At 40.8% G+C, this 25,887-nt stretch overlaps 1 protein-coding gene across 2 annotated transcripts; it reads right to left on the bottom strand.

Moving 5' to 3' along the window:
• Nucleotides 1-590: 590 nt before the first annotated feature.
• Nucleotides 591-25,782, bottom strand: LOC307123570 (uncharacterized protein). 2 transcript variants are annotated; one of them, XR_013816177.1, is made up of 5 exons: nt 25,718-25,776; nt 24,905-25,072; nt 21,511-22,153; nt 2,412-4,122; nt 591-736 (listed from the first exon to the last, which is right to left on the bottom strand). XR_013816177.1 is itself a non-coding variant. In XM_079812129.1 (4 exons), the coding sequence occupies exons 2-4, from the start codon at nt 25,070-25,072 to the stop codon at nt 2,555-2,557; spliced, it is 2,379 nt and encodes a 792-aa protein (XP_079668255.1). In that variant the 5' UTR covers nt 25,718-25,782; the 3' UTR covers nt 2,025-2,554. The 2 variants fall into 2 exon arrangements, 1 of the variants encoding a protein (XP_079668255.1); XM_079812129.1 differs by lacking the exon at nt 591-736 and having other exon boundaries at nt 2,025-4,122; nt 25,718-25,782.
• Nucleotides 25,783-25,887: the final 105 nt, after the last annotated feature.

Raw genomic sequence — 25,887 nt, 5'->3', positions numbered from 1 at the left:
GATTTTACTGCAATTCGTCCAGCAGAACGCAGACATGAAGAAATATGAAGCAGGCTGGCCACAAACACGCTCCCTGAGACAAACAGAGAGAGATAACACAATAAACTTGCACTTTTAATTGCATTACATTGTTACATTGCTAAGATACTATTTTGGTAATTGTCGCAGTGGTTACTGGTAAGTAAATACAGGCTTGACCTGCTGCACATTCATACAGTCAGTATTCAAGGCGCTACTGTAAGTTGATTAATGAAGAAGACATTTCAAGATTCAAACCTGTAAGTAAATGCGGTTGTCAAGCCCAAAAACTGAGTGTGACCTTAGACAATGTTTCTGTACCTGTAGGGTATTAATGAATATCCATGTCTGGATCATTTCAGCTTTGTGTAACAAAGTGACTGAGGGAAATAAGGCTAATTTCATGCCATCATGTTTTTCAGTAAATAACTACTCAAAGAATTAGGCCTAAGCTATCTTCAAGTGCAAGGTGTAGTTCTTCAGAAAACAAATGACTTTCAATAAATAACAGGCATTGACCATTAATGTGTGTGGTGAGATTAGAAATATAATTTAAAAACAAAAACAATATTAATTTACAGATTTTTATTTAGAAATCAGAAAATCATGAATGAAAGAATAAAACACTTCAAACTTGGTAACACAAATACAGCTTGGTTGGATGTGTTGCCGCTTGTACACTTGTCATCACAGTGCATTGTGGGATTGAATGAGTGCACTCGATAACGTCCACTATGGTTTCGGACACCACTACAAATGGCCGTCTCCTCAAATATTGCCCTATTTTAGGGTATGGGGGCGATTTTGGACACCTCTTGATTAGCTGATTCAGGTGTGTTTATTTAGGGTTGGAGCTGAACTCAGTGGCCCCCCAGGAGCAGGTTTGGGCAGCCCTGATTCTAGACACAGGCTGTTTCCGAAATTGCCCCCTATACCCTCATTCACTATTCCCTACATTAGTCCACTGATATAGTCCACTTCGAAAACGAGTGAGTGATTTCGGACACTAAGTGCGCCGGAAAGGCTGCCGTTTTTGCAGTTTGTGCTTGCTGTTTGGCAGCTCCAGTAATAATGAAAAGATTTATCCTGAACTCTGCTATGGAAACTAGCATGTAACCTTAATCAAACAATATAATAATCATCTTAAAAAGGATAATTTATCCCTGTATGCATGATATTGGGCTGGACCACTACGGTTCGGAAGATGGATGGATGATTGATTCAGCTGTGGGCACTATTTGAGGGAACAGCCATTTAGTGGTGTCCGAAACCATAGTGGACGTTATTAAGTGCACTCATTCAATCCCACAATGCACCACAATAACGAGTTTGCAACCGATGTATGCTCGACGGCTAGAGAATACCCATAATGCACTGTGAGAGTCGCGCCGTGCATTGAATGAATTCCCGCGTTTCGCCAGGAGATGGCATCGACACTTTTTAAGACCAATGATATTGGACCCACTCACTTATATCGTCTCTAATTGAGCACGTCTAGTGTTTACATACCCTGATAAACACTGATTAAACACGTTAGAAGCTTTATTTTCACTTTTCTAATATTTTCTTCATATTCATGGAAAATAAATTCCTTTCCGATCTGATATATGATGGAAAAAAGGATCAGTGCGAGTTTGGCAAAAGACAGATTCGAACCTCTGATCAATTTGCGTCAAATCTTAATGCCATGCGTCTTACCCCTACACTATTGCTGCTGATGAAGATTGTATATTTCGTAGGTGTGTCTTCCTCAACCAGACGTTTAAACAAGCCGATATATTTAAATATATTTTTATGTAAATTGCATCTACTCCAGTAAAATGTTTCTGTTAAAGGACCCACCGACATTTTTTGCTTCTGACGCCCATAATATAAATAGTAGCCTACAATAAAGTATGAAATATATAGGCCTACTATAATATATATATATATATATATATATATATATATATATATATATATATATATATATATATTATACTATATACATATTATTGTTTTTTTTTAATTAAATGCTTATTAGTTACTTTATTATTCCCCTTTCCAAGTAAGTTCAGTGCCACACAAGTAAAGAGTTATAGGGTTAACTTTAAGCTTGTTGGCTGGTTTTTGGAGTAGTGGAGTAATGGAGAATGAGGGTACATAGGGCGAATCGGACAGCGGTAAGTTCATTCATTCAGGACGCGGCTCTCACAGTGCATTGAGAGTACACTACACCATCTGGTTGAGAGCGATTCAAAAGCATAAGGAGTTGTTTCTCGTTTTGCTCTCGAAATGCTCTCGCGGGACTTTGCTGTCATACGCCGATCGGGCATCGAACAAGCATATTCTCCAGCGCGTACATCTACTGTACACTCGTTATTGCGGTGCATGGTGGGATTGAATGAGTGCACTCAAAAACATCCACTATTGTTTCGGACACCACTACAAATGGATGTTCACTCAAATAGTGCCGGGTATAGGGGGCGATTTCGAACACAGCCACAGTTTTTTTACAACCATAGAATAACGTTCCCGTAACAATGTCATGATGAAGCTATGATGATTCTGAGGCAGCGTGTTTCTTCTGGTGAGTCTGAAAACCCCATATAAAAGAGAATCTCTCGCCGCAGATGGAGCAGCGGTAAGGTTTCTCTCCTGTATGCCATCGCTCATGGATCTTCAGGTCACTTGTTCGATTGAAACTCCTGCTACAATGTGAGCATTTAAAAGGTTTTTCTCCTGTATGGGTCCTCTTGTGTATTTTTAAGTCACTTAGCTTATAAAAACCCTTCCCACAATCACTACAGGGATACGGTCTTTCTCCCGTGTGAACTCTCTGATGAACTTTGAACGAATATGGACTAGCAAAGCTCTTCCCGCAGTAGGAGCACAGGTACGGTTTCTCTCCGGTGTGAATCCTCTCATGGTTTTTGCGGTGATTGGAATAATGGAAACGTTTCTCACAGTGTGAACACTTATACGGTTTGACTTCAGAGTGTATTTTTTGGTGTGACTTCAGAAGAGTGGAGGTTCTAAAGGTTTTCTCGCATTCGCTGCACTTGTACGGCCTCTCAGTGGTGTGTGTGAGTAGATGTGTCTTCAGACTGGATTCGTATTTCAAGCTCTTCTCGCATTGAGGACACTTGTAGGGGTTCTCATTGGTGTGTATGAGTAGATTGTTCTTCAGAGCCGATCCGAAATTGAAGCTCTTCTCGCAGTGAGGACACTGGGACAGGCTCTCATTGGAGTGCATGGGTAAATGGTTCCCCTGGTTGAAGCTCATCTCGCAGTGAGGGCATGTGAATGACCTCTCATTGGTGTGTGTGAGTAGATGTTTCTTCAGAGTCGAACTCCGGTTGAAGCACTTCTCACATTGAGTGCATTTGTACGGCCTCTCATTGGTGTGTGTGAGTAGATGGGTCTTCAGACTCGGTCCCTGTCTGTAGCTCTTCTCGCAGTGAGGGCACTTGTGCGGCCTCTCATTGGTGTGTGTGAGTAGATGGTTCTTCAGAGCCCAATCCTGGTTGAAGCTCTTTTCACATTGATGGCACTTGTACGGCCTCTCATTGGTGTGTATGGGCAGATGTTTATTCAGGTGGGCTAGCTGGTTGAAGCTCTTCTCACATTGATTGCACTTGTATGGCCTCTCATTGGTGTGTATGCGCAGATGGTTCTTCAGAGTCGATCTCATGTTAAAGCTCTTCTCGCAGTGAGGACACTGGTACGACCTCTCCCCCGTGTGGATTCTCTTATGCTTCGAAAGATTTTGTTTGGTGCGGAAATACTTGTCGCACTCACTGCACTGGAAAGTCTTTTCGCTGTGTGTCTTCATGTGAGCACTCATGTTCAGAGGAGTGGTGAAAAACTCCTTCCCGCACTGTTCGCAGCGAAACTCTTTCTTCACGCTGTGCTCTTTTGCGTGAAGTCTCCTCTCTTCTGAGGTAGGAAAGCTGATGTCGCATATCTTGCAGGTGAAGTCTTTCTGTTCTGTGTGTTTTCTCTCACGTTTCGCTAACTTTTCCTGTTTTCTGAATGTTTTTCCACAGGAGAATCTCTTCCTTGCCCGTCTGTCTTTGGATGTAGTGGCCATTTCTCCATCAGAAGATGAACCAGCGTCGCCATCTGAAAGGAACAAAATGGGCATGACATATTAAATAACTTTTTCTGTAAATTCAATATGTGAATTTTGATCAGCAGGGCTGAACATTTGAGTGAGGGGAGGGGTATTTTTAATCTTTAGCCCTATTCGGACGGGTCTACTATTCTAAATGACGTTTGAGCAACTATTCTTATCACTTGACTAACATCTCTGTGTTTATTACAGAGGTAGGAGTGTGTGCTTTATAGATGAGCGCCTTACAGAAGGCAGAGTGCTGTAAAAAATAGCACCCTGAGACTTAATGTGTATGTAGCAGACAGGGATCAGTGCATATTAGAGTTCATGATGGTTATGGCTCTGAGGAAGAAACTGTCCTTGAATCTTTTTGTCCTCGCTTTGATGGACCTGTAACGCCTGCCTGATGGCAACAAGTCAAACAATTTAAACCCGGGGTGTGAGGATGGAAGATTTCTGCTTGTTCTAAATCAGATACATATAAAGTATCAGAGTAAAGATTACATTTATATGAATGCATTAGAGAGAGAGCGCTTGCAAATTATTTCTACCTGGCAGCATCTCTCTACAAGTAGCTGTGGGTTTTAGGTACTAAGAAATATATGCTAGAAGTTTTCAATTTATAAGCTATTGTATTGATAAAATCACAGAACAGCGTTGACGATACATTTCTGCACTACTGAATGATTATGTGTATGCACACTTCTGTCTGTATGTGTGTGCGTTACAATGCAGCACTCATTAGTTTAGAACGGCGGCTAACTTGCGTGTACAATAAGTGGTTTAAAACGTGCATTCTCCTAATCGATTTTGAGCATCAAGATAGTATAATCAAACATTTCCTGTGGACTGCTCTGCATTTATTTGTCATTTTAACTGTTTGGAAACAGAACATGAAAGTGGACTTCAAGATTTCTTATAAATCTGTTGCGCCCTCTATAGGCCATGGCCGGCGAGTAGTCAACATAAAGCTTAAAGCGTAATGGCAGAGCATTAAAGGGTAACTAAACCCCTGCTCAGAGCTTAACTCCACCCACTGGCAAATTTTGAAAAATGCTGGAAAAGTGGGCAGAGCCCAGCGGAGACAGAGGGGATGAACCGAGGGCGGAGCTGAGCGGAGGGTGTGCATCTGAGACCCGCGGTAACGGGTTGATTGACAGCTGTCTGACTCGCGAGTCGCAGAGATGGAGAATGACTGGAGTGACACCAGCTTTACAGCAGAGCGGTCATTCTCCTACCTTCACCTGAAGTGGAGGAGGGTGGATTGTCTGCAGACACAGACGCAGAGCCTTATCAATGCGAGCCGCTGGCTCAAACTGCGTTAACTCCCGATGCCGACGATGCTAGTGAAACAGCAGAGCTGTTCAGACCTAAAAGCCTATTATAAACAGATTTCCTCAAATAAGTTAAACTATATACGCCAGCACGTTACAGTATTGTTGTCCGTTACTGCGTCCGCGGCAACCACTTGCGTGTCAGGGTTTGAAAGCGCATCTCATGTATGAAAATTATCTGTACACATGACAGGCGGCAATAATATCGCAAGAAAAGCCTGACGTGTATTGACAACTTTATTTTTTAACCGTATTTTCTTCAATACAATGGTAAAGCAAGTGTCAAGTGAGTTTCATTCATAATGTTTCCACTTCATGTAATATGACAGTTCATACTGGAGTGAAGCCGTTCTCATCATGTGATTGGGGGAAACATTTCTGAGGGTGTGGTGAGCTCGTGCCAGGGGCGCGGATAGTGAGCCGTTGGAGGTACCATCCTACGTCACGATGACCCTCAGCGTCCAATAGGAAAATTCAACTGCAGTAGCCACCGTTCAACCTTAAGAGGGCAGCACTTTGGCGGTTTTACACCATATTTTATAGAATTAAAACACTTTATACTCAAATGTTAAAACATTAACTCGAATCAATGAACAGCATTAATAAAGCCCCAGTATTACAGATCATTAACTAAAAAAAGTTGGTTTAGGGTTTAGTTACCCTTTAAAGTCAACTAGTTGACTAGTGTGTGCAACTCCTACTTCAAAGTCCTTGAAAAGTGGTTGAATTTCACTCTCAAGGTTGTACAAACCCTGAAATAAATAAACATTTGACTATTTCTGCCACAATACCATGGTTACATTTAGCATTACTACATTAAATCCATGGTGAAGGTTGGTAATTTGTGGACTGAAAAGCCTTCTATAACTTGTTCGTTCATGGCACAATGTTTTTCTTTGTTTCCACATCAGAATTGCATTCTAAAGTGGCAGCAGGCGGTGAAGTACCAGATGTGTTTGAGTGAGCATTAATTTCCCTTAAAGTTTGGTAGCATAAACAACTGAAGCGTCGTCCCTGGACCATAAACAGCCTATAATATGCCTTGATAAAAGAGCGTTCTACAAGTGATAAGCTAACAGCCAATAAGTAGCGTTTCTGTGGGGTTCGGTTTACGCCATTGACATTTGCCATCAGAACACGCATAGACAAGCGAAAATGAGTGCCGTGCCTCCAATGAGGCGATTGTAAATAAAAAGTTTGCACAGTGGCGCACGAGATGCGGTGATGATGTAGTCGTTGTTGCGTTAAAATGGTTTTGTTATCCTATCCAGTGGAACCCACGAGATGTGGCACAGCTGCGCTGCTCAAATCAAATCATTGCAGAAATAGACAAGCTCAATGTGGAAATTATCTTTGTTATGTCGAAACCAGGGGGACGTTCAAGCTCAAACTGGTGCACAACGTTTTGCTACGGTTTCCAGGTTTAACGACATGTTTCCTGGAAACGATGTGCAATGGTGGTTTGAGATACGTTTTCTCTTGTTTGGTGGGTGTGTCAGTAATGTCAGCCCAATCAGCAGCAACATGTATATAAACCACGCGGTATTAAAGAGACAGCTCGCACAATGGGTCCAAGTAAAGTAAAGTCTGCTGCAGCTCGGTATACGTAACAATTGAAGATATTAGAAGACATGTTTGTCTTTTCATCCTGAAATGCGAGGCAAATGTTGGATCACAATAATTAGGAACCACAGTTTACACAAATCCCTTCACTCGATTGGGATGGTCTCTTATATTCTGGACAGTAAGGGCAGTGACTGTAACAGAGCGTATTTTGCAGTATTAAACACGTATTTATACCAGGTAAACCCAGCCCGATTTGATTTTGTCCTGCAGTTCAGGCTGGAAACCTCTAAATTTTTCAGAACAGGGTGTTCAATGCACCACCATTTCCGTTAAAAAAAACTATATATATATATAAATTGTAGAGCCTGACTGATATTTCTGCGGGGCCGATATTATCGGCCGATATTGGGCATTTTCCAAACTATCGGTATCGGCATTAATGATGGCCGATAATTGAATATAAAAAATTAAAAAAAACTGACGAAACACGCTCAACCACATTATGAGTGTTGGCGTTTCATAGTTTGTCCACCAGAGGGCGCTCTACAACGTGCAGGTTGGCAACACAGCTGATCCAGCTGAGTCAAGCTGCGCGCCGCGAACATTCACAACAGGTCATCCGTGAAGTGCATGGTAAGGTGGCAACTGTCACAAGACATACATTGCTTGAATAACCATTAAAAAAACATCCCCATCAGTTCTCTTAACTCAAATAAGTATGACAAAATTTGTGACTGCCAAGTCCAGTTTTGCTGTTACATGTAAGCCAAGAGTGAAACGGAATCAGCTTACGCTAGGTTGTTACAGTATAGTTGACTGACTGTCAGTTTAACTCAGGCAATGTGACTGAATAAGATTTTTTAATAGCGTGACAGTTTGACAGCATGAGACGTATCATCTCCCCTGCCCGTTATTTTGAAAAAAGTATGTTTTACAATATTTTGCAGTCCATTTCTAAAGCTAGACTTTAGCTAACCACAAAGCTAGCTAATGCCATGGCTCTCAGTGGAAGACCGCTAACATTAATGCACTTGGAAATCACAACAAACTTTTTCTGCCTACATAAAGTAATGATTACTGTATTTATAACTAGTATATTTGTAGTTTCAGTCCCTGCATTGTAAGTTAGGCACTTTGAGTGAATGATAGCGTGTTGCTGACTTCGTTCAGACGCAGCATTAACGAGTCACATAATGGATTTACTGCATCATCAGTAGTAGATTTTAGAAGGCAGGCAGCAAATGATGATTGAAAATGGTTTGTTGTAGCTTGATGGATAGAATAAAAGAGTGCATGTAAAGGGATAAGCAAGTTGACATTGTAATTATAAGGTAACTCATATTTATACTGTATATAGTTTATATTTTGCTGTTGTTGTTATTTATCAGAACTAAACTGAATATTTTTTTCCAGTCTTGCTCAGTTATATTTATGAAGCTTACCAAATCTTTTAATACTATATAGATTTTTTGTTTTGTTTTTGTTATTGTGTTTTCGTCCAAAGGACTTTTAAGTTTCATATCTTAACCCTTAATCGTCCCTCAAGTAGGGTTTACGTTTGAGTCCCTTGGGCTCAGATAGACCCCAAACTTTTACAGAGCGATTGCATAAGGAAATATAATTTTTTTACATGGAAAACTATATATCATTTTTTTTATTTACTTCTCAACTATACATTTATGCTGTGTTTTTGTGGGTATTTGGTAGTTTTTTACCTATTTACTGCACAAATACTTAACTATGTCATAAATTGGCTCATTAAAAATGATTTTTTTTATGAAAAAAATCACTTGAATGATGATCTTAAATAAATATAAATAGTTTTTGGACATTGCTCTATGTGTTAGGGATAGAATACCGCCATCTGTAGGTTTGTGGAAAACTTTAGGAATTATAGTTAAAGAGAAAGAGAGTGCAATGACTACATTATCCAATAGAGGTCCATAGGGAAGTTATGCAAAAGTTAAGCTGCCTTTCATCTTTCTTTTATTTGCCCTTTTCCCTCTCTTTCTCATGATTGTTCCATGTTGCATTTGTGCTCTAGTATTTGTCCTTCATTTATGTATGGAATTTTTTCAGATTTATGCCAGTTTTGTTGATTTTATTTGCCAGTTTCTATAAAAATGCTCTCTGTTGCAGTCACACACACGTGTGGTGTCCTGTGATGCAGTGTAATACTTACTGAGACCACTAGGGGGAAGTAGGTATGAAGAGGGAAATACGAAAAAAAGGAGAGTAGAAAAAGAAGGATGAGCACGAGGTGTGTGCGTGTGTGTTAATGACGAGAAATAAAGAAAACATGTAACCGTTCATCTGCTGTGCCTGGCTTCGTATTAATAACTACAATACAACAAATTGGCGACGAGGCGACCCACTATTGCTGAAAGATGGCATCGTCTGCACCATTTCCTAACTTCTTCTTACCTGCTCCGGGCGATCCTGCGATTCCCTTAAAGACATGGGAGCGGATGTTCCAGAATTATCTTCTAGTGATCGACGTTGAAGGACAGGAATGGTCGGAAGCCAGGAAAAGAGCCCTTCTGTTACATTGCCTGGGCACGGAGGGGCAGAGAATATTCTACACTTTACCAGAAACGGGCGATACAATGGCCGCTGCTATTACTGCTTTACATGCTCATTTTACACCCAAGTTGAACGTGGTTATGGAGAGACACACATTCCGGAAAAGAACTCAACAAGCTGGTGAGCCTATAATCCAGTATGTTGCTGCACTGAGAGAACTTTCGTCTACCTGTGAGTTTACAAATGAAGATGATATGATTCGTGACCAGCTGGTGGAATGCGTCACTAATCCGCGTATCAGAGAGAAACTTTTGCTGCATGATAAGTTAACATTAGCGGATGCTATTACAATTGCACAACAAGTCGAATCTGCTGGAGAGTATGCTAAAGCAATAACAAACTTTTCCGTTCAGACTGTGAATGTGCAAAGAAACGCAAAAGTACATGGACGCGGCGCTGGGGGATCTAAAAATAGAACGGCTGGCGCGCGCTCCACTGCTTCATTCACATCGCCTCGGACGGTGACTTCACGTACCTGCTTTCGCTGCGGATCAGATAAACATCTTGCAAATGCGGTTGAATGTCCAGCAGCCAAGGTAACCTGTAAAAATTGCAAGAAAAAAGGACATTTTGCACGTGTCTGTAGATCGACGCAAACTCACACAGTGCACGAAGTAGTAATGCCTGAGTACACGCTACTGTTATTACAAGATAGGGATGTAAGCGCTAAACTCCATTGTACTGTTCAAGTCGAAGCTGGCGCGGTTCGGAGGCCTGTTACACTGACTGTTGATACTGGTGCTTCTGTCTCAGTTCTGCCAAAGAGCATGTATGATGATTACTTCGGGGAAGTACCTTTACAGCCACCTGTAGCATGTTTAGTCACTTATTCGCGTACTCCAATTCATGTGATCGGCTGCTTGCACGCAACCGTAGTAAAAGACTGCCGCGAATGCTCAGTGAACTTCTATGTGGTGGATAAAGGAACTGCATTAATGGGCATGGATCTCATAACAGCTCTTAAACTGTGCATTAAAGGAGATACAATACTGCCAGATCCTGCTACAACCTCCACATCTTGCTCTTCGGAACCAGTGTTGCAGCTTTCTACTCAAGTGGATTCACCCTCAGTTGGATGTGTTGCAGGGTTTATGCATAAAGTCAAAGTGTCAGCTTCAGCCATGCCAGTAAGACAGAAATTACGACGCCTTCCCTTTTCTGTGAGAAAAGCCGTGTCCACTGAGTTGGACAGATTACTTTCTGCTGGAGTTATAGAGCGAATAGATGCATCTCCATGGGTGTCACCGATTGTGGTTACAATGAAAAAGACTGGTGGCATAAGAATGTGTGTAGATCTCAGGGAACCAAATAAAGCTGTAATAATAGACAGTTACCCCCTGCCTCACATGGAGGAATTATTGACTGCTTTAGCTGGATCTACAGTTTTCTCCACAATCGATCTTGAGAGTGCGTATCATCAAGTGCCTTTACATCCTGAGAGCCGTGATTTGACAGCGTTTATCACGCATGAAGGACTGTTCCGGTTTTGCAGGGTACCATACGGTTTGGCTTCAGCACCGTCGGCATTCCAAAAGATGATGGAGTGCATACTCAAAGGTGTACCAAACGTGCAGAACTACCTCGATGATGTCATTTGCTTTGGATGCACAGAAGCGGAACACGATGTTGCGCTGAACACTGTACTGAGCCGACTAAAGCAGGCTGGTTTAAGGCTGAACGAACAAAAGTGTCAAATTAGGCAAAAGAGCCTGCGCTTTTTGGGACACTTGGTTACAGCTCAAGGAATTCAGCCAGATACGGAGCACTTACAAGCAATTGTACAAGCTCCAGCTCCTAAGGATGCGCCAACCCTACGTTCGTTCCTGGGTATGCTGTCATGGTATAATAAATTTATACCCAATTATGCTACCGTAGTTGAACCCTTACGTGCATGTATCCGCCAAGAGGGACCATTTCAGTGGAGTGAGGAAACGGAGAACTGCTTTGTCACTGTGAAGCAATTGTTGGTTGCAAGTTCAGCATTAGCATTGTACGACCCTAATTTACCATCCATTATCTCTACCGATGCATCAGATTATGGTCTTGGTGCAGTGTTCACCCAGATTCACCCAGACAACACAGAGCGGACAGTCGCTTTTGCCTCCAGATCCTTAACTCAGACTGAAAGGAAGTATGCAACAGTGGAGAAAGAGGCTTTGGCATGCGTGTGGGCGGTGGAGAAGTGGAGGACCTACCTTTGGGGGCGTAAGTTTACACTACGAACTGACCATCAGGCACTAACGACACTTCTCTGTACGAAAGGAGCAGACAGGGCGGGAATGCGCATAGCTAGATGGGCTGCGCGCCTGTTATGCTTTAATTATGACGTGGTCTATCGTGCAGGTTCGTTGAACTGTACAGCTGATTGTCTTTCAAGACTGCCCTTGCCATCTACCACAGACATGGACTCGGACGCAGAACCTGAGTTAGTTGCGTTGCTGTCAATGTCTCTTACGTCAGTTACGCCAAAGGAGTTTGAGTCTGCTTCTATGGCATGTTCAGAGATTTCTGCCCTGCGTGATCAGATTGAAAGGGGTTGGCCAGCTTCAGCAAAAGCTCTGGATTCCCCGCTGCAACCGTACTTCAAAATGAGACATGAACTTTGTGTGACGAACAATCTAGTGTTCCGGGGTTCAAGATTGGTGGTGCCAGTGACATTGCGCAGAACCATGGTTACTTTAGCACATGAGAATCATCAGGGCATAGTAAGGACCAAGCAGCGGTTGCGTGAGCTGTATTGGTTTCCAGGAATCGACGCTATGGTTCAAACTCAGATTGCAGCATGTTCGTTGTGCCAGGAGTCAGACAGGACAGCAAAGACTAATGCTTCTCCATTACAGCCGGTGCCTCTTCCTGACGGTCCATGGTTGAAGTTGGGTTTGGACATAGTAGGACCTTTTGAGACAGCTGCTCATGACTGTAGATATGCTATTACGTTGACTGACTATTACTCAAAATGGCCTGAAGTTGCGTTTACGCCTTCCATTACAACACCTGTAGTCATTGGATTCCTGAATTCTGTTTTCAGTAGGCATGGAAACCCTGAATGTCTGGTAACAGATAATGGACCACAACTTATTTCTTCAGCCTTTACCGCTTTCTTGGACGAACGAAACATTGCACACATCAGAACTTCTGTATACCATCCTGCGGCCAATGGGGCTGTGGAAAGATTCAATAAGGTTCTTAAGGACTGTGTGCAAATGGCCATTTTGCAAAAGCAACCGTGGAAACAAGCAGTCTTGGACTTTTTGCAAACGTATCGTTCTACTCCACATGCAATGACTGGTGTTTCACCATTTGAACTGTTGTACGGTAGGAAAATGAGAACCAAACTTACTGTGTTCACATCTCACTCCAGCTACACACGGGACCAGGAAGTCAGACAACGAGTGTCAATTCGTCAAAACAAAATGAAGCAATACTCTGATGCGAAACGTGGGGCTCGAGTGCCTACATTTCAGGTGGGGAATAGAGTGCGTGTACGCAAACCAACGCATGTTCCCAAAGGACATTCAAAGTTCACACAGCCAGTGGAAATAGAGAAGCAAGTGGGCCCAAGCACTTACAGATTGTCAGATGGAAGACTGTGGCACTCTTCTCACTTGTCTTTGGTTCCAGAGGTCTTGAAGCCGACCTCAGATCAGACTGCTGTTGAGGCTTCAGTTGCAAATGTTCCCAACACTGAACAGAGCACAGAAAGACGTTCGGTTCGACAGTGCAAACCACCTTTTTGGTTGAAAGATTATGAGACTAAATAAGAGCATGCAGTGGTTTGAATTACTGACTGTATAGCGCAGAGGGAGATTGAATATAGTCATGTTATGATTCCGTAATTCTGTTGGAATTATGAATGAAGATGTGAACGGATGTAATTACAGTTGTTAACTACTGTAAAGGAACTTAGTTGTAATAAGACGAAAGCTTACGTTTATTTGTTCAGATTGGAAATCTAGAATTGTTGCGTTAATTGGTAATACGTGAAATTGTTTTACGTAATGGGGAAGATGTGGTGTCCTGTGATGCAGTGTAATACTTACTGAGACCACTAGGGGGAAGTAGGTATGAAGAGGGAAATACGAAAAAAAGGAGAGTAGAAAAAGAAGGATGAGCACGAGGTGTGTGCGTGTGTGTTAATGACGAGAAATAAAGAAAACATGTAACCGTTCATCTGCTGTGCCTGGCTTCGTATTAATAACTACAATACAACAACACGTGTGTGTTTGTGTGTGTGTGTGCGTGTGTGTATGAGACAGAAAGTTCGTTCCACTTTGTGTTTATGCTCTAGGACCAGATCTTGATATAAATGTAGACATTTTCAGATTTATACTGGATTTAGTTGATTTTTTTTTACAAACAACGTGAAAAAAAAGCATTTTTAAAATTTTCCCATTCATTGCCAAAATCCAAAAAAATGCTCCAGACACCTGTGTTTGTGTGTGTGTGTGTGTGTGTGTGAACATGCTTGTTCCATATTGCATTTGTGCTCTAGTATTAGTACTTCATTTATGTATGAAAATCTTTCAGATTTATGCCAGTTTTGATGATTTTATTTGCCAATTTCAATAAAAATACTCTCTGTTGCAGTCACACACTTGTGTGTGTTTGTGTGTGTGTGTGTGTGTGTGTGTGTACGTGTGTGTGTATGAGATAGAAAGTTCGTTCTACTTTGTGTTTATGCTCTAGGACCAGACCTTGATATAAATGTGGAAATCTTCAGATTTATACTGGATTTAGTTAATTTTTTTTGACAAAAAAAGTGAAAAAAAAAATGTATTTTTTACACTTTCCCATTCATTTTCAATGTGGGGTCAATCTGACCCAGAGGGACTTAAACGGCACATTTTTTTTTACACACCTTTAGAACAACCAAATCAAGCCCAGATTTTTTGTGCATGTTTAGATAGATTATTTATGAAAAGTCACAGTCTCATGGCCCTGAGATGAAGGGAACACTTTTTAAAAATGGAGGAAAAGTCCAGTGGGGTCAGCTGGACCCCAAGGGATGATTAAGGGTTAAGTTTGTATTTTTATACATTTTATTTATCAGAACTTTAATATATTTTTATGCTCCTCTGTTCTGTTGTAACAATAAAACAAACAAGTTCATTTTTAAACTGCATTATCATATTATATTAGAGTAGGGTTGGGCATCGAGAACCGGTTCCAACTTGGAACTGTTTAAAAAATAACGATGCCATTGGAATCGTTTAGAAATTTTGTTTTCGATTCCGATCATCGGTTCCAAACTCGCAAGTTTTCGGAAGTGCTTGCCGCGCCCGTTTGTTCTGTTTCAGCCATGGAGCACGGTAAGCGGCGCTCAAAAGTGTGGCTTTATTTCACTTTAAAAAAAAAAAAGCCTGGGTCGGCACAGTGCAACACATATGAGAAACTTATTTCTTGCACGGGAGGATGCACTACAAATATGTGGTGTATAAATTAACGAGTGTAGCGTGTTTGAAATGCTGCGCAGGTCTGTCCTCCTCGGGCAACCCTGCGCTAACCAACGTTATTAAAGGGATAGTTCACCCTGAAATGAAAATAAAGCCTTCTTTTACTTACCCTGATGTTGTCCCAGTGCCCTATGTCCTATGACATTTAAAATACTGTTCCTGCACGCGCTCCTTCCTATTATGGCAGTGAATGGCGATCAGCTAAAACATTACAAAAAATAAACAAATGTATCACGCAACAGGGAGACGCGCGCCATATGGAAAGTGTTCAGGAGGCACACTATAAGGTTTTGCGAGAAAGAAACCGTATTATTCAGTCAAAACACTGAGCTCGGCCGTTATTCTGAGCGCGCTCCTCTGTGTACACTATGAGCCGTCAGCAGCCGCCGGCGCTCATGCCTACTATAATAACTCGCACTGTTGTCATTGCACCCAGGATAAGCACACACACACACACACACACATGCACCATTTTGAGAAATCAAGCTCAATAGAAAAAAACGCAATTCTCGTCTTTTCTATAACGTATATGATAAGAAATAATACTAATAATATAACCTCCTTAAGTGAATATTGTGTACCGGTTGTCATGACAATATTGCATGAGGCTAATGCGGATTGGAGTGCGCACACACAGGAACACGCGCATTTGAACAACAGCTGGGTGAGTAAAAGATGGCTTTATTTTAATTTCAGGGTGAACTAACATTATCCCACCTCGTCATAATCAGGTAAGTGATTGTAGTGTAATAATAATTTTATTAATAGTGTAATAAAATAACAATGCTATTGTTAAACCAGGACTCGTGTGAAACTCCATTCACCAGCAAAGCAAGTGAAAATGCCAGCGGAGAAAGTCCCAAAACTAAAACTCATTATTGAATCAAAATACAATTTTCCTCTGTGAAATGAGCCTGTGACATGTTGTGACTCCACCCCTCAAAGAATCGGAATCGAGAATCGAAAAGAACCGTAATCGAAACTAAGAATCGGAATCAGAATCAGAATCGTTCAAATCAAAACGATACCCAACCCTATATTAGAGAGGCTGAGGGATCATGAATAACTACAAAAAAGGGAAATCTGTTTAAGTTTTTTTTTACGTGTTTCTGTATATATACAGTGAGGAGAATAAGTATTTGAACACCCTGCTATTTTGCAAGTTCTCCCACTTAGAAATCATGGAGGGGTCTGAAATTGTCATCGTAGGTGCATGTCCACTGTGAGACATAATCTAAAAAAAAAAAATCCAGAAATCACAATGTATGATTTTTTAAACTATTTATTTGTATGATACAGCTGCAAATAAGTATTTGAACACCTGAGAAAATCAATGTTAATATTTGGTACAGTAGCCTTTGTTTGCAATTACAGAGGTCAAACGTTTCCTGTAGTTTTTCACCAGGTTTGCACACACTGCAGGAGGGATTTTGGCCCACTCCTCCACACAGATCTTCTCTAGATCAGTCAGGTTTCTGGCCTGTCGCTGAGAAACACAGAGTTTGAGCTCCCTCCAAAGATTCTCTATTGGGTTTAGGTCTGGAGACTGGCTAGGCCACGCCAGAACCTTGATATGCTTCTTACAGAGCCACTCCTTGGTTATCCTGGCTGTGTGCTTCGGGTCATTGTCATGTTGGAAGACCCAGCCTCGACCCATCTTCAATGCTCTAACTTAGGGAAGGAGGTTGTTCCCCAAAATCTCGCAATACATGGCCCCTGTCATCCTCTCCTTAATACAGTGCAGTCGCCCTGTCCCATGTGCAGAAAAACAAAGCATGATGCTACCACCCCCATGCTTCACAGTAGGGATGGTGTTCTTGGGATGGTACTCATCATTCTTCTTCCTCCAAACACGTTTAGTGGAATTATGACCAAAAAGTTTTATTTTGGTCTCATCTGACCACATGACTTTCTCCCATGACTCCTCTGGATCATCCAAATGGTCATTGGCAAACTTAAGACGGGCCTGGACATGTGCTGGTTTAAGCAGGGGAACCTTCCGTGCCATGCATGATTTCAAACCATGACGTCTTAGTGTATTACCAACAGTAACCTTGGAAACGGTGGTCCCAGCTCTTTTCAGGTCATTGACCAGCTCCTCCCGTGTAGTTCTGGGCTGATTTCTCACCTTTCTTAGGATCATTGAGACCCCACGAGGTGAGATCTTGCATGGAGCCCCAGTCCGAGGGAGATTGACAGTCATGTTTAGCTTCTTCGATTTTCTAATGATTGCTCCAACAGTGGACCATTTTTCACCAAGCTGCTTGGCAATTTCCCCGTAGCCCTTTCCAGCCTTGTGGAAGTGTACAATTTTGTCTCTAGTGTCTTTGGACAGCTCTTTGGTCTTGGCCATGTTAGTAGTTGGATTCTTACTGATTGTATGGGGTGGACAGGTGTCTTTATGCAGGTGCCTCAAACAGGTGCATCTAATTTAGGATAATAAATGAAGTGGAGGTGGACATTTTAAAGGCAGACTAACAGGTCTTTGAGGGTCAGAATTCTAGCTGATAGACAGGTGTTCAAATACTTATTTGCAGCTGTATCATACAAATAAATAGTTAAAATATCATATATTGTGATTTCTGGATTTTTTTTTTTTTAGATTGTCTCTTACAGTGGACATGCACCTACGATGACAATTTCAGACCCCTCCATGATTTCCAAGTTGGAGAACTTGCAAAATAGCAGGGTGTTCAAATACTTATTTTCCTCACTGTATATATATATATATATATGGATATATAAGGATTATTAGCAGAGGTGTCAAAAGTATTCACATTCATTACTCAAGTAGAAGTATAGATACTAGGGTTTAAAAAGACTTCTGTAGAAGTTGAAGTATCAACTCAAGCTTTTTACTCAAGTAAAAGTGTAAAAGTAACTGGTTTCAAAACTACTTAAAGTATAAAAGTAAAAGTAATGTAAGGGGAAATATATGCCATTAAAGGGGTAGTTCACCCAAAAATGAAAATTCTGTCATCATTTACACACCCTCAAGTTGTTCCAAACCTGTATGAGTTTCTTTGTTCTGAAGATATTTTGAAGAATGTTTGTAACCAAGCAGATTATATGCAACCATTGACTGCCATAGTAGGGGCAAAATGCTATGGCAGTCAATGGTTGCATATAATCTGCTTGGTTACAAACATTCTTCAAAATATCTTCAGAACAAAGAAACTCATACAGGTTTGGAACAACTTGAGGGTGTGTAAATGATGACAGAATTTTCATTTTGGATGAAGTATCCCTTTAAGGACAAAAGATTAGGCCGCGCCACAGTGCATACCCCACCTCCTCAAAAAAAAATTTCTAAAGGCCATAATGACTATAATGTTATATTAAAAAGTTAATGTTTAAATTTTTTAGATGCATATGCTACCCGTTTCAGCTGCATATATTCCCATTGAAAATCAACGCACTTTAGGACAATGCAAATACATTAAAGAACCACATGTGTACTGAGCAAACAGTCAAAATTCAGAGGCATGTTATCAATAACCATTATTTGAATGTGTGATCAGTGTGGCCAGATTGGGTTGACGATTTCCAGCCCAAAAACTCACCAAATGTACATTTATATTCAAAAAATGGTTATTGATAACATGCCACTGAATTTTGACTTTTTGCATCTTTACAATACTTATAGGCAACTAGTCACTCAAAAAAATCCCAAAACTTTAACTGCCAAAATAATGTGATATTATTTTATTGCCATACCAATCAATGTTGATAAGTAAGTTATCATTTTATCTCCTTAAAACATAACATTGATGATTAAAAAAAAAATCTATTTCCCAGTAAAACGGATCAAATATGACTATATTATGTCAGGTAGAAACTGTCTAAACGGCAATCCCTCAGAAAAACACAATGTCAACAATAAGCCAGAAGAAGAAGCCAATTTACATGCAAAAAGTGCCCAATATAGAGATTGGAAAAAGCAATGTAATTAACAGGCATTTCACACGTTAATGCACACACCACTGTCAAAATGCGTAATTCATTGAACATAAATCCGCCAACAAAAAATAACAACAATGCGTTTACCATTGTGTTGCACTTTGCTTTGACAAAACTACAGTACGTCTTTCGTGAAGTACATGGCACATGCACTTAGCACAGTCCAAACGGATTAATCGTTGATTTAAACCTTTCAGCAGCTGTCAGGGTTGCAAGTTGCAGATGTCCTGAGTGTGTATATGACGATGGACAGGAGTCATGGTTATATTTATAAAGAGTCTTCGAGTCACAGGTGTAATTCACGTTTGAGAGTTGAGTCACTTTCCCACTCTTTACTGTAGATACAACTTACTGTATATTTATGCCCCTGTCATAGTGATCACTGGAATATACAGCTACGAGTTATTGCGCTAAAAACCCGGCTAAAGTCATAAATGAGCTTGTCTGCCTGCTGATCGCTGATTGGCTGAAAGTGCGTGCTCCTCGGCGAGAACCCGCCCTATCTGGCAACATGGTGTGTGATTTGTGCAGGTGCAGGCGTGATTGATCGCCTACAACCCAATAGGGTGTCGGAATGGTTTGTGTTTATCCTTCTCATCCAACCACAATCAAATTCACTCTATCCGGATGGCACGATTTATCTGGATAGGTTTTTTTTTTTTTTGACGACAAGCCGGAATGAAAACATGCCGAAATAACGAGGCTATTATTAAAATGTAAGGAGTAGAAAGTACAGATAATTGCTTGAAAATGTAAGGAGTAGAAGTAAAAAGTAGGCTGAAAAATAATTACTCCAGTAAAGTATAGATACCCAAAATTTCTACTTAAGTAAGGTAACGAAGTATTTGTACTTCGTTACTTGACACCTCTGATTATTAGGAACACCTGTTAAATTTCTCATTAACGCAATTATCTAATCAACCAATCACATGGCAGTTGCTTTAATGCATTTAGGGGTGTGGTCCTGGTCAAGACAATCTCCTGAACTCCAAACTGAATGTCAGAATGGGAAAGAAAGCAATTTTGAAAGTGGCATGGTTGTTGGTGCCAGACAGGCCGGTCTGAGTATTTCACAATCTGCTCAGTTACTGGGATTTTCACGCACAACCATTTCTAGGGTTTACAAAGAATGGTGTGAAAAGGGAAAAACATCCAGTATGCGGCAGTCCTGTGGGCGAAAATGCCTTGTTGATGCTAGAGGTCAGAGGAGAATGGGCCGACTGATTCAAGCTGATAGAAGAGCAACTTTGACTGAAATAACCACTCGTTACAACCGAGGTCTGCAGCAAAGCATTTGTGAAGCCACAACACACACAACCTTGAGGCGGATGGGCTACAACAGCAGAAGACCCCACCGGGTACCACTCATCTCCACTACAAATAGGAACAAGAGAATACAATTTGCACAAGCTCACCAAAATTGGACAGTCTAAGACTGGAAAAATGTTGCCTGGTCTGATGAGTCTCGATTTCTGTTGAGACATTCAGATGGTAGAGTCAGAATTTAGCGTAAACAGAATGAGAACATGGATCCATCATGCCTTGTTACCACTGTGCAGGCTGGTGGTGGTGGTGTAATGGTGTGGGGGATGTTTTCTTGGCACACTTTAGGCCCCTTAGTACCAATTGGGCATCGTTTAAATGCCACGGCCTACCTGAGCATTGTTTCTAACCATGTCCATCCCTTTATGACCACCATGTACCCATCCTCTGATGGCTACTTCCAGCAGGATAATGCACAATGTCACAAAGCTTGAATCATTTCAAATTGGTTTCTTGAACATGACAATGAGTTCACTGGACTAAAATGGCCCCCACAGTCACCAGATCTCAACCCAATAGAGCATCTTTGGGATGTGGTGGAACGGGAGCTTCGTGCCCTGGATGTGCATCCCACAAATCTCCATCAACTGCAAGATGCTCTCCTATCAATATGGGCCAACATTTCTAAAGAATGCTTTCAGCACCTTATTGAATCAATTCCACGTAGAATTAAGGCAGTTCTGAAGGCGAAAGGGGGTCAAACACAGTATTAGTATGGTGTTCCTAATAATCCTTTAGGTGAGTGTATATATCGGAATATCGGATTTTTAAATCCCCAAATATTTGTATCGGTATCAGCCTTAAAAATCCTTTATCGGTCGGGCTCTAATAAATTGCTGACTTAGTGGCACAGTGGCTTCAGTTTTTATGAAGTCATGAGCAATCTAGTAATTTATATAGATCAGTGGTAGTAGCGGTGTCAAGTGATCAAGTTTGGCCCGCTAGTGAAACTGTTCTGAGCTCGCGCTGTGTTGCCTATTATTGGTCTGAGCAGATAAACGTTCCGCACTGTGCAGCTCAAACTAGTAGCTGTGTCTCATATGCAACAGAAAAGGCAGCTCTTGTGAAAAATGCTGCGCTACACAAATTTAGGTCAGAACATACATAAAATATTTACAATTAAAAATTTGTAATTCAGTTAATTCAGCATATCTGGTCATAAAAGGAAGAAACATACCTGAAGGAACAAAATCATCAACATCATCATTCTGATCTTCATCCTCATCCTCAACATCATCATTCTGATCTTCATCCTCATCCTCAACATCATTCTGATCTTCATCCTCAACATCATTCTGTTCTTCATCTTCTTTAACCTCCTCCTTAAAGCTCTGTTGTTGTTCGTCTGCGGTGGTTTCGTCTCCTCTGCTTTCTATCAGGTTCCTGCAGTCCTCCAGTTTGACGGAGCACATCTTCAGTGGCGTCTGCAGCATCTGCTGTTCTCCAGCGTTACAGTCAGAGGTTTGATAAGCGGATCCATGATCCTGAGCTTCTGTCCCATCGTTCCCATTGTCATCAATCCCATCATCCTCCTCCTCGTGGTTGTGTTGTTGTTCGTCTGCGGTGGTTTCGTCTCCTCTGCTCTCTATCAGGTTGCTGCAGTCCTCCAGTTTGACGGAGCACATCTTCAGTGGCGTCTGCAGCATCTGATGTTCTCCACCATTACAGTCTGAGGTTTGATCAGCGGATCCATGATCCTGAGCGTCAGTATAACACAGTAAAGTGAGGCTGAGCTCTGAGTCCTTTGTGTCTCTGGATCTCCAGACTGAATCCTGAGCTTCTGTCCCATCAGTCACACACACTGAAACCTTCTCCAGATCCTGACGAACACATCACAGATAAACACAAATAAAGAACAATCTGTTGATATTAGCCTCATTACTCAGCTGTTATCTCTGGTAATCACAGCGTTTCACTTTTTCCACATGTTATGTTACAGCCTTATTCCAAAAAGGATTAAATGAATTACTATTTTACTCAATTCTACAAACAATACCCCATAATGACAATGTGAAAAGTTTGTGACACTCAAAATTGTTTCCCCTGATCATCCTTGAGAGGTTTCTACAGCCTGATTGGAGTTCACCTGTGGTAAATTCTGTTGATTGGGTGTGATTTGGAAAGGCACACACCTGTCTAAATAAGGTCCCACAGTTAACAGTGCATGTCAGAGCACAAACCAAGCCATAAAGTCCAAGGAATTATCTGTAGACCTCTGAGACAGGATTGTACCGAGGCACAGATCTTGGGAAGGGTACAGGAACATTTATGCAGCATTGAAGGTCCCAATGAGCACAGTGGCCTCCATCATCCGTAAATGAAGAAGTTTGGAACCACCAGGACTCTTCCTAAAGCTGCCGGCCGGCCAGACTGAGCGATCGGGGGAGAAAGGCCTTAGTCAGGGAGGTGACCAAGAACCCTATGGTCAATCTGACAGAGTTCCAGCGTCTGGAGGAGAATCTTCCAGAAGAACAACCATCTCTGCAGCTCTCCACCAATCAGGCATGTATAGTAGAGTGGCCAGACAGAAGCCACTACTCAGTAAGAGGCACATGACAGCCCCCTTGGACTTTGCCAAAAGGCACCTGAAGGACTCTCAGAACATGAGAAACAAAATTCTCTGGTCTGATGAAACAAAGATTGAACTCTTTGGCCTGAATGGCAAGCGTCACGTCTGGAGGAAACCAGGCACCGCTCATCACCTGGCCAATCCCATCCCTACAGTGAAGCATAGTGGTGGCAGCATCATGCTGTGGGGATGTTTTTCAGCGGCAGGAACTGGGAGACTAGTCAATGTATCAATGCTAATGCCATCTACTATTTATGTTTATAAAGGGGGCAGATAAATATAAGAATATTATTCTTCCATCTGCTCCTTTCTGATCATGGAAATGTAAAGGAAAACTTCAAATGAATTTTATGTGCCTTGTACAAATAATCCATTTTCATGAAAGGAATAAAAGAGAAATGAAAAAATGAATGAAATGAAATCAATGTATCAATCAATGTACAGAGACATCCTTGATGAAAACCTGCTGCAGAGCGCCCTGAACCTCAAACTGGGGCGAAGGTTCATCTTCCAACAGGACAACGACCCTAAGCACACAGGATAACAAAGCCAGGATAACAAAGGAGTGGCTATGGGACAACTCTGTGAATGTCCATGAGTGGCCCAGCCAGAGCCTAGACTTCAAACCGTATGCACAGAGGCTTCCCATCCATCAAACTATGTACGATGTAGCATCAAACTCAAAAAGACTTGAGGCTGTAATTGGTGCCAAAGGTGCTTCAACAAAGTATTGAGCAAAGGCTGTGAATACTTATGTACATGTGATTTTTTTATTTATTTTATAATTTTGCAAAGATTTCAAACAAACAACTTTCAGTTTGTCATTATGAGGTAGAGCTTGTAGAATTGAGGAAAAATATAATGAATTGAATCCATTTTGAAACATAACAAAATGTGGAAAAAGTGAAGCGCTTTGAATTAGGGCTGGGTAAAATATATAGATTTCTCCATTTTAATCGATTCTCACTTTTACAAAACAATATCGATTTTTAAATCCCAAGAGTCGATTAGTCTATTTTTTTTTTTTTTTTACGAAATTCAAAAACATAAATACCGTTTTGGCGCTGTGGCGCGAGATCGCTCTGCTGCAACTCAGCTCAAAAGAACCAGCAGCGCGGAGCAAACATGAACGGATCTTCTCTTCCGCCTTAATACCAGTAACAGTGCAAAATAAACACGAAGGAGCTTCTGAAAGTGTGTTAAAAGTTACAGGACAACTTACCGAAATCCGTATCATGTCACACAGAATCGCTCAATCAGTGTTTCAACCGCAGAAAGATGTAAGTAAAATGGCTTACAAGTAAACAATGTCACGTAACGTCACAGTTACCTCAGAAAAAAACATTCCAGTGTCCATAAACTCGTTAGTCAGCTAGAAAAATTAACTCTAGAGAGGAGCATTTTGCTAATTATATGCACCACATTACATAGGATAGGCCTATTCATTGTCAATGTTCTAAAATATTTAATAAATCTGGCAAGTTTTTATGACAGCCACCCTTTAAATGTTTATATTAAAAAAAACCCGAATTGGAGTAGAATTATGATTATGTAATTGTAAAGTTAATATTATAACTTTATTAATATATAAAAAAAAAACATAATTTAGAGTAATTTAAGTGTTTGTATACAAATCAGTTAATTTTTACCTTAGTAGGCTAATGTAGTATCAACTGACTCCCATAGTTTACAACATTAGTTCAGAGATTAGTTTTCCTTGAGAAAATGTTCCTTATATTATACCTGATACATATCCAAAATAATCGATATTGAATTGAACCGAAAATAATCGAAAATCGAATCGAAAGCTTGTGAATCGAAATCGAATTGTGAAATTTGTGTCAATACCCAGCCCTACTTTGAATACTTTCCGGATACACTGTATTGGTGATTTGATGGCATATATTGCTGCTGGCTTAATTTGAGATGTGCATATGAAGTGAGAAGCTAACAAAACTTTGGTTTGATTGAGCTGAAGGATGAAATGATGAGCCGCTCAAACCTCTCTGTTGGGTTTGTCTCCTCTTTCTCTCAGCTTTGCCTCCAGTGACGCCACCTCTTTCTTCAGCTGACAGATTTCACTGATGAAATCCTCAATATCCAGCATGGACAGATCAGTTCCTACTGATTTACAGCAGATCACATCCATCTGCGCTTTCATGGTCAACATCTGAAGACAAACACATCATCATTACTATAAACACGCATTGATAATGGACTTACAGTGATTTAAACTCAAAATTTGGAGAATATTCAGAAACATTTATTTCAGATGTAAAAGAGATTAGGAGTGTTCACGTTTAGTATTGAGCCAGCAAAGAGCAGGAATATTATCAAATATTATAATACATTATTACATGTAACTCATATTGATTGACTGATCTTTATTGTCAGTCAAAAAACGAAATTTAGTTAAGCAACTCTTCAAACGATATCCATTAAAATGAACAATAATTAATACAATAAGTACAACCTAAAAACACTAAAATAGCCATAAATAACGTTGTAAAAGCTTGCTTTCTACTAATTTCTCCCAAAACTGTGAAAATTATAAGCATCTAGCACTGAACATTAAGCATTGTGTTAGTATAGTAACTACTGTTCACTACAAAATCATGGTTAAAGTTAAAACATGGTTACTTACTGTAGTAAAACAACAGGACATTTGTTATGGTTACTGTAGCAAAATCATGGTTATTTTTCATAAGGCAGGTGGGAGAGGAAAGGCTTAATTTAAGCCAATTTAAAATCATGAACATAAAAAACAACAAGCATACAAACAGCTTAAAAAAAATCTAAAACAGATTAAACTCACCTTCTGAGTTCTCCAGTCGTCTTTATGTCTTCTTCAGTGGTTTTACCGGTGGACTAAATATCGCCACAGCGCCTCCTACAGTACGAGCGATTAAACAATATTGTAATTCAGAGGCGTGTGATTACTGTATCTGTAGGGTATTAATGCATATCCATGTCTGGATCATTTTA

This window comes from Gobio gobio (genome assembly GCF_949357685.1).
Source record: "Gobio gobio genome assembly, chromosome: 3".
NCBI classification, from domain to species: Eukaryota; Metazoa; Chordata; class Actinopteri; order Cypriniformes; family Gobionidae; genus Gobio; species Gobio gobio.
This window is presented reverse-complemented; position numbering and strand designations above follow the sequence as displayed.

Bases quoted from the DNA above. Each gene is read 5' to 3' on its own strand.
- LOC307123570 (XM_079812129.1), bottom strand. From the start codon at position 25,072: ATGTTGACCATGAAAGCGCAGATGGATGTGATCTGCTGTAAATCAGTA. The intron at 22,154-24,904 runs GTTTGAGCGGCT...TGTGTTCGTCAG, and splicing joins GAGACAAACCCAACAGAGAG to GATCTGGAGAAGGTTTCAGT. The intron at 4,123-21,510 runs GTATGTTTCTTC...TGTTCCTTTCAG, and splicing joins TGATGATTTTGTTCCTTCAG to ATGGCGACGCTGGTTCATCT.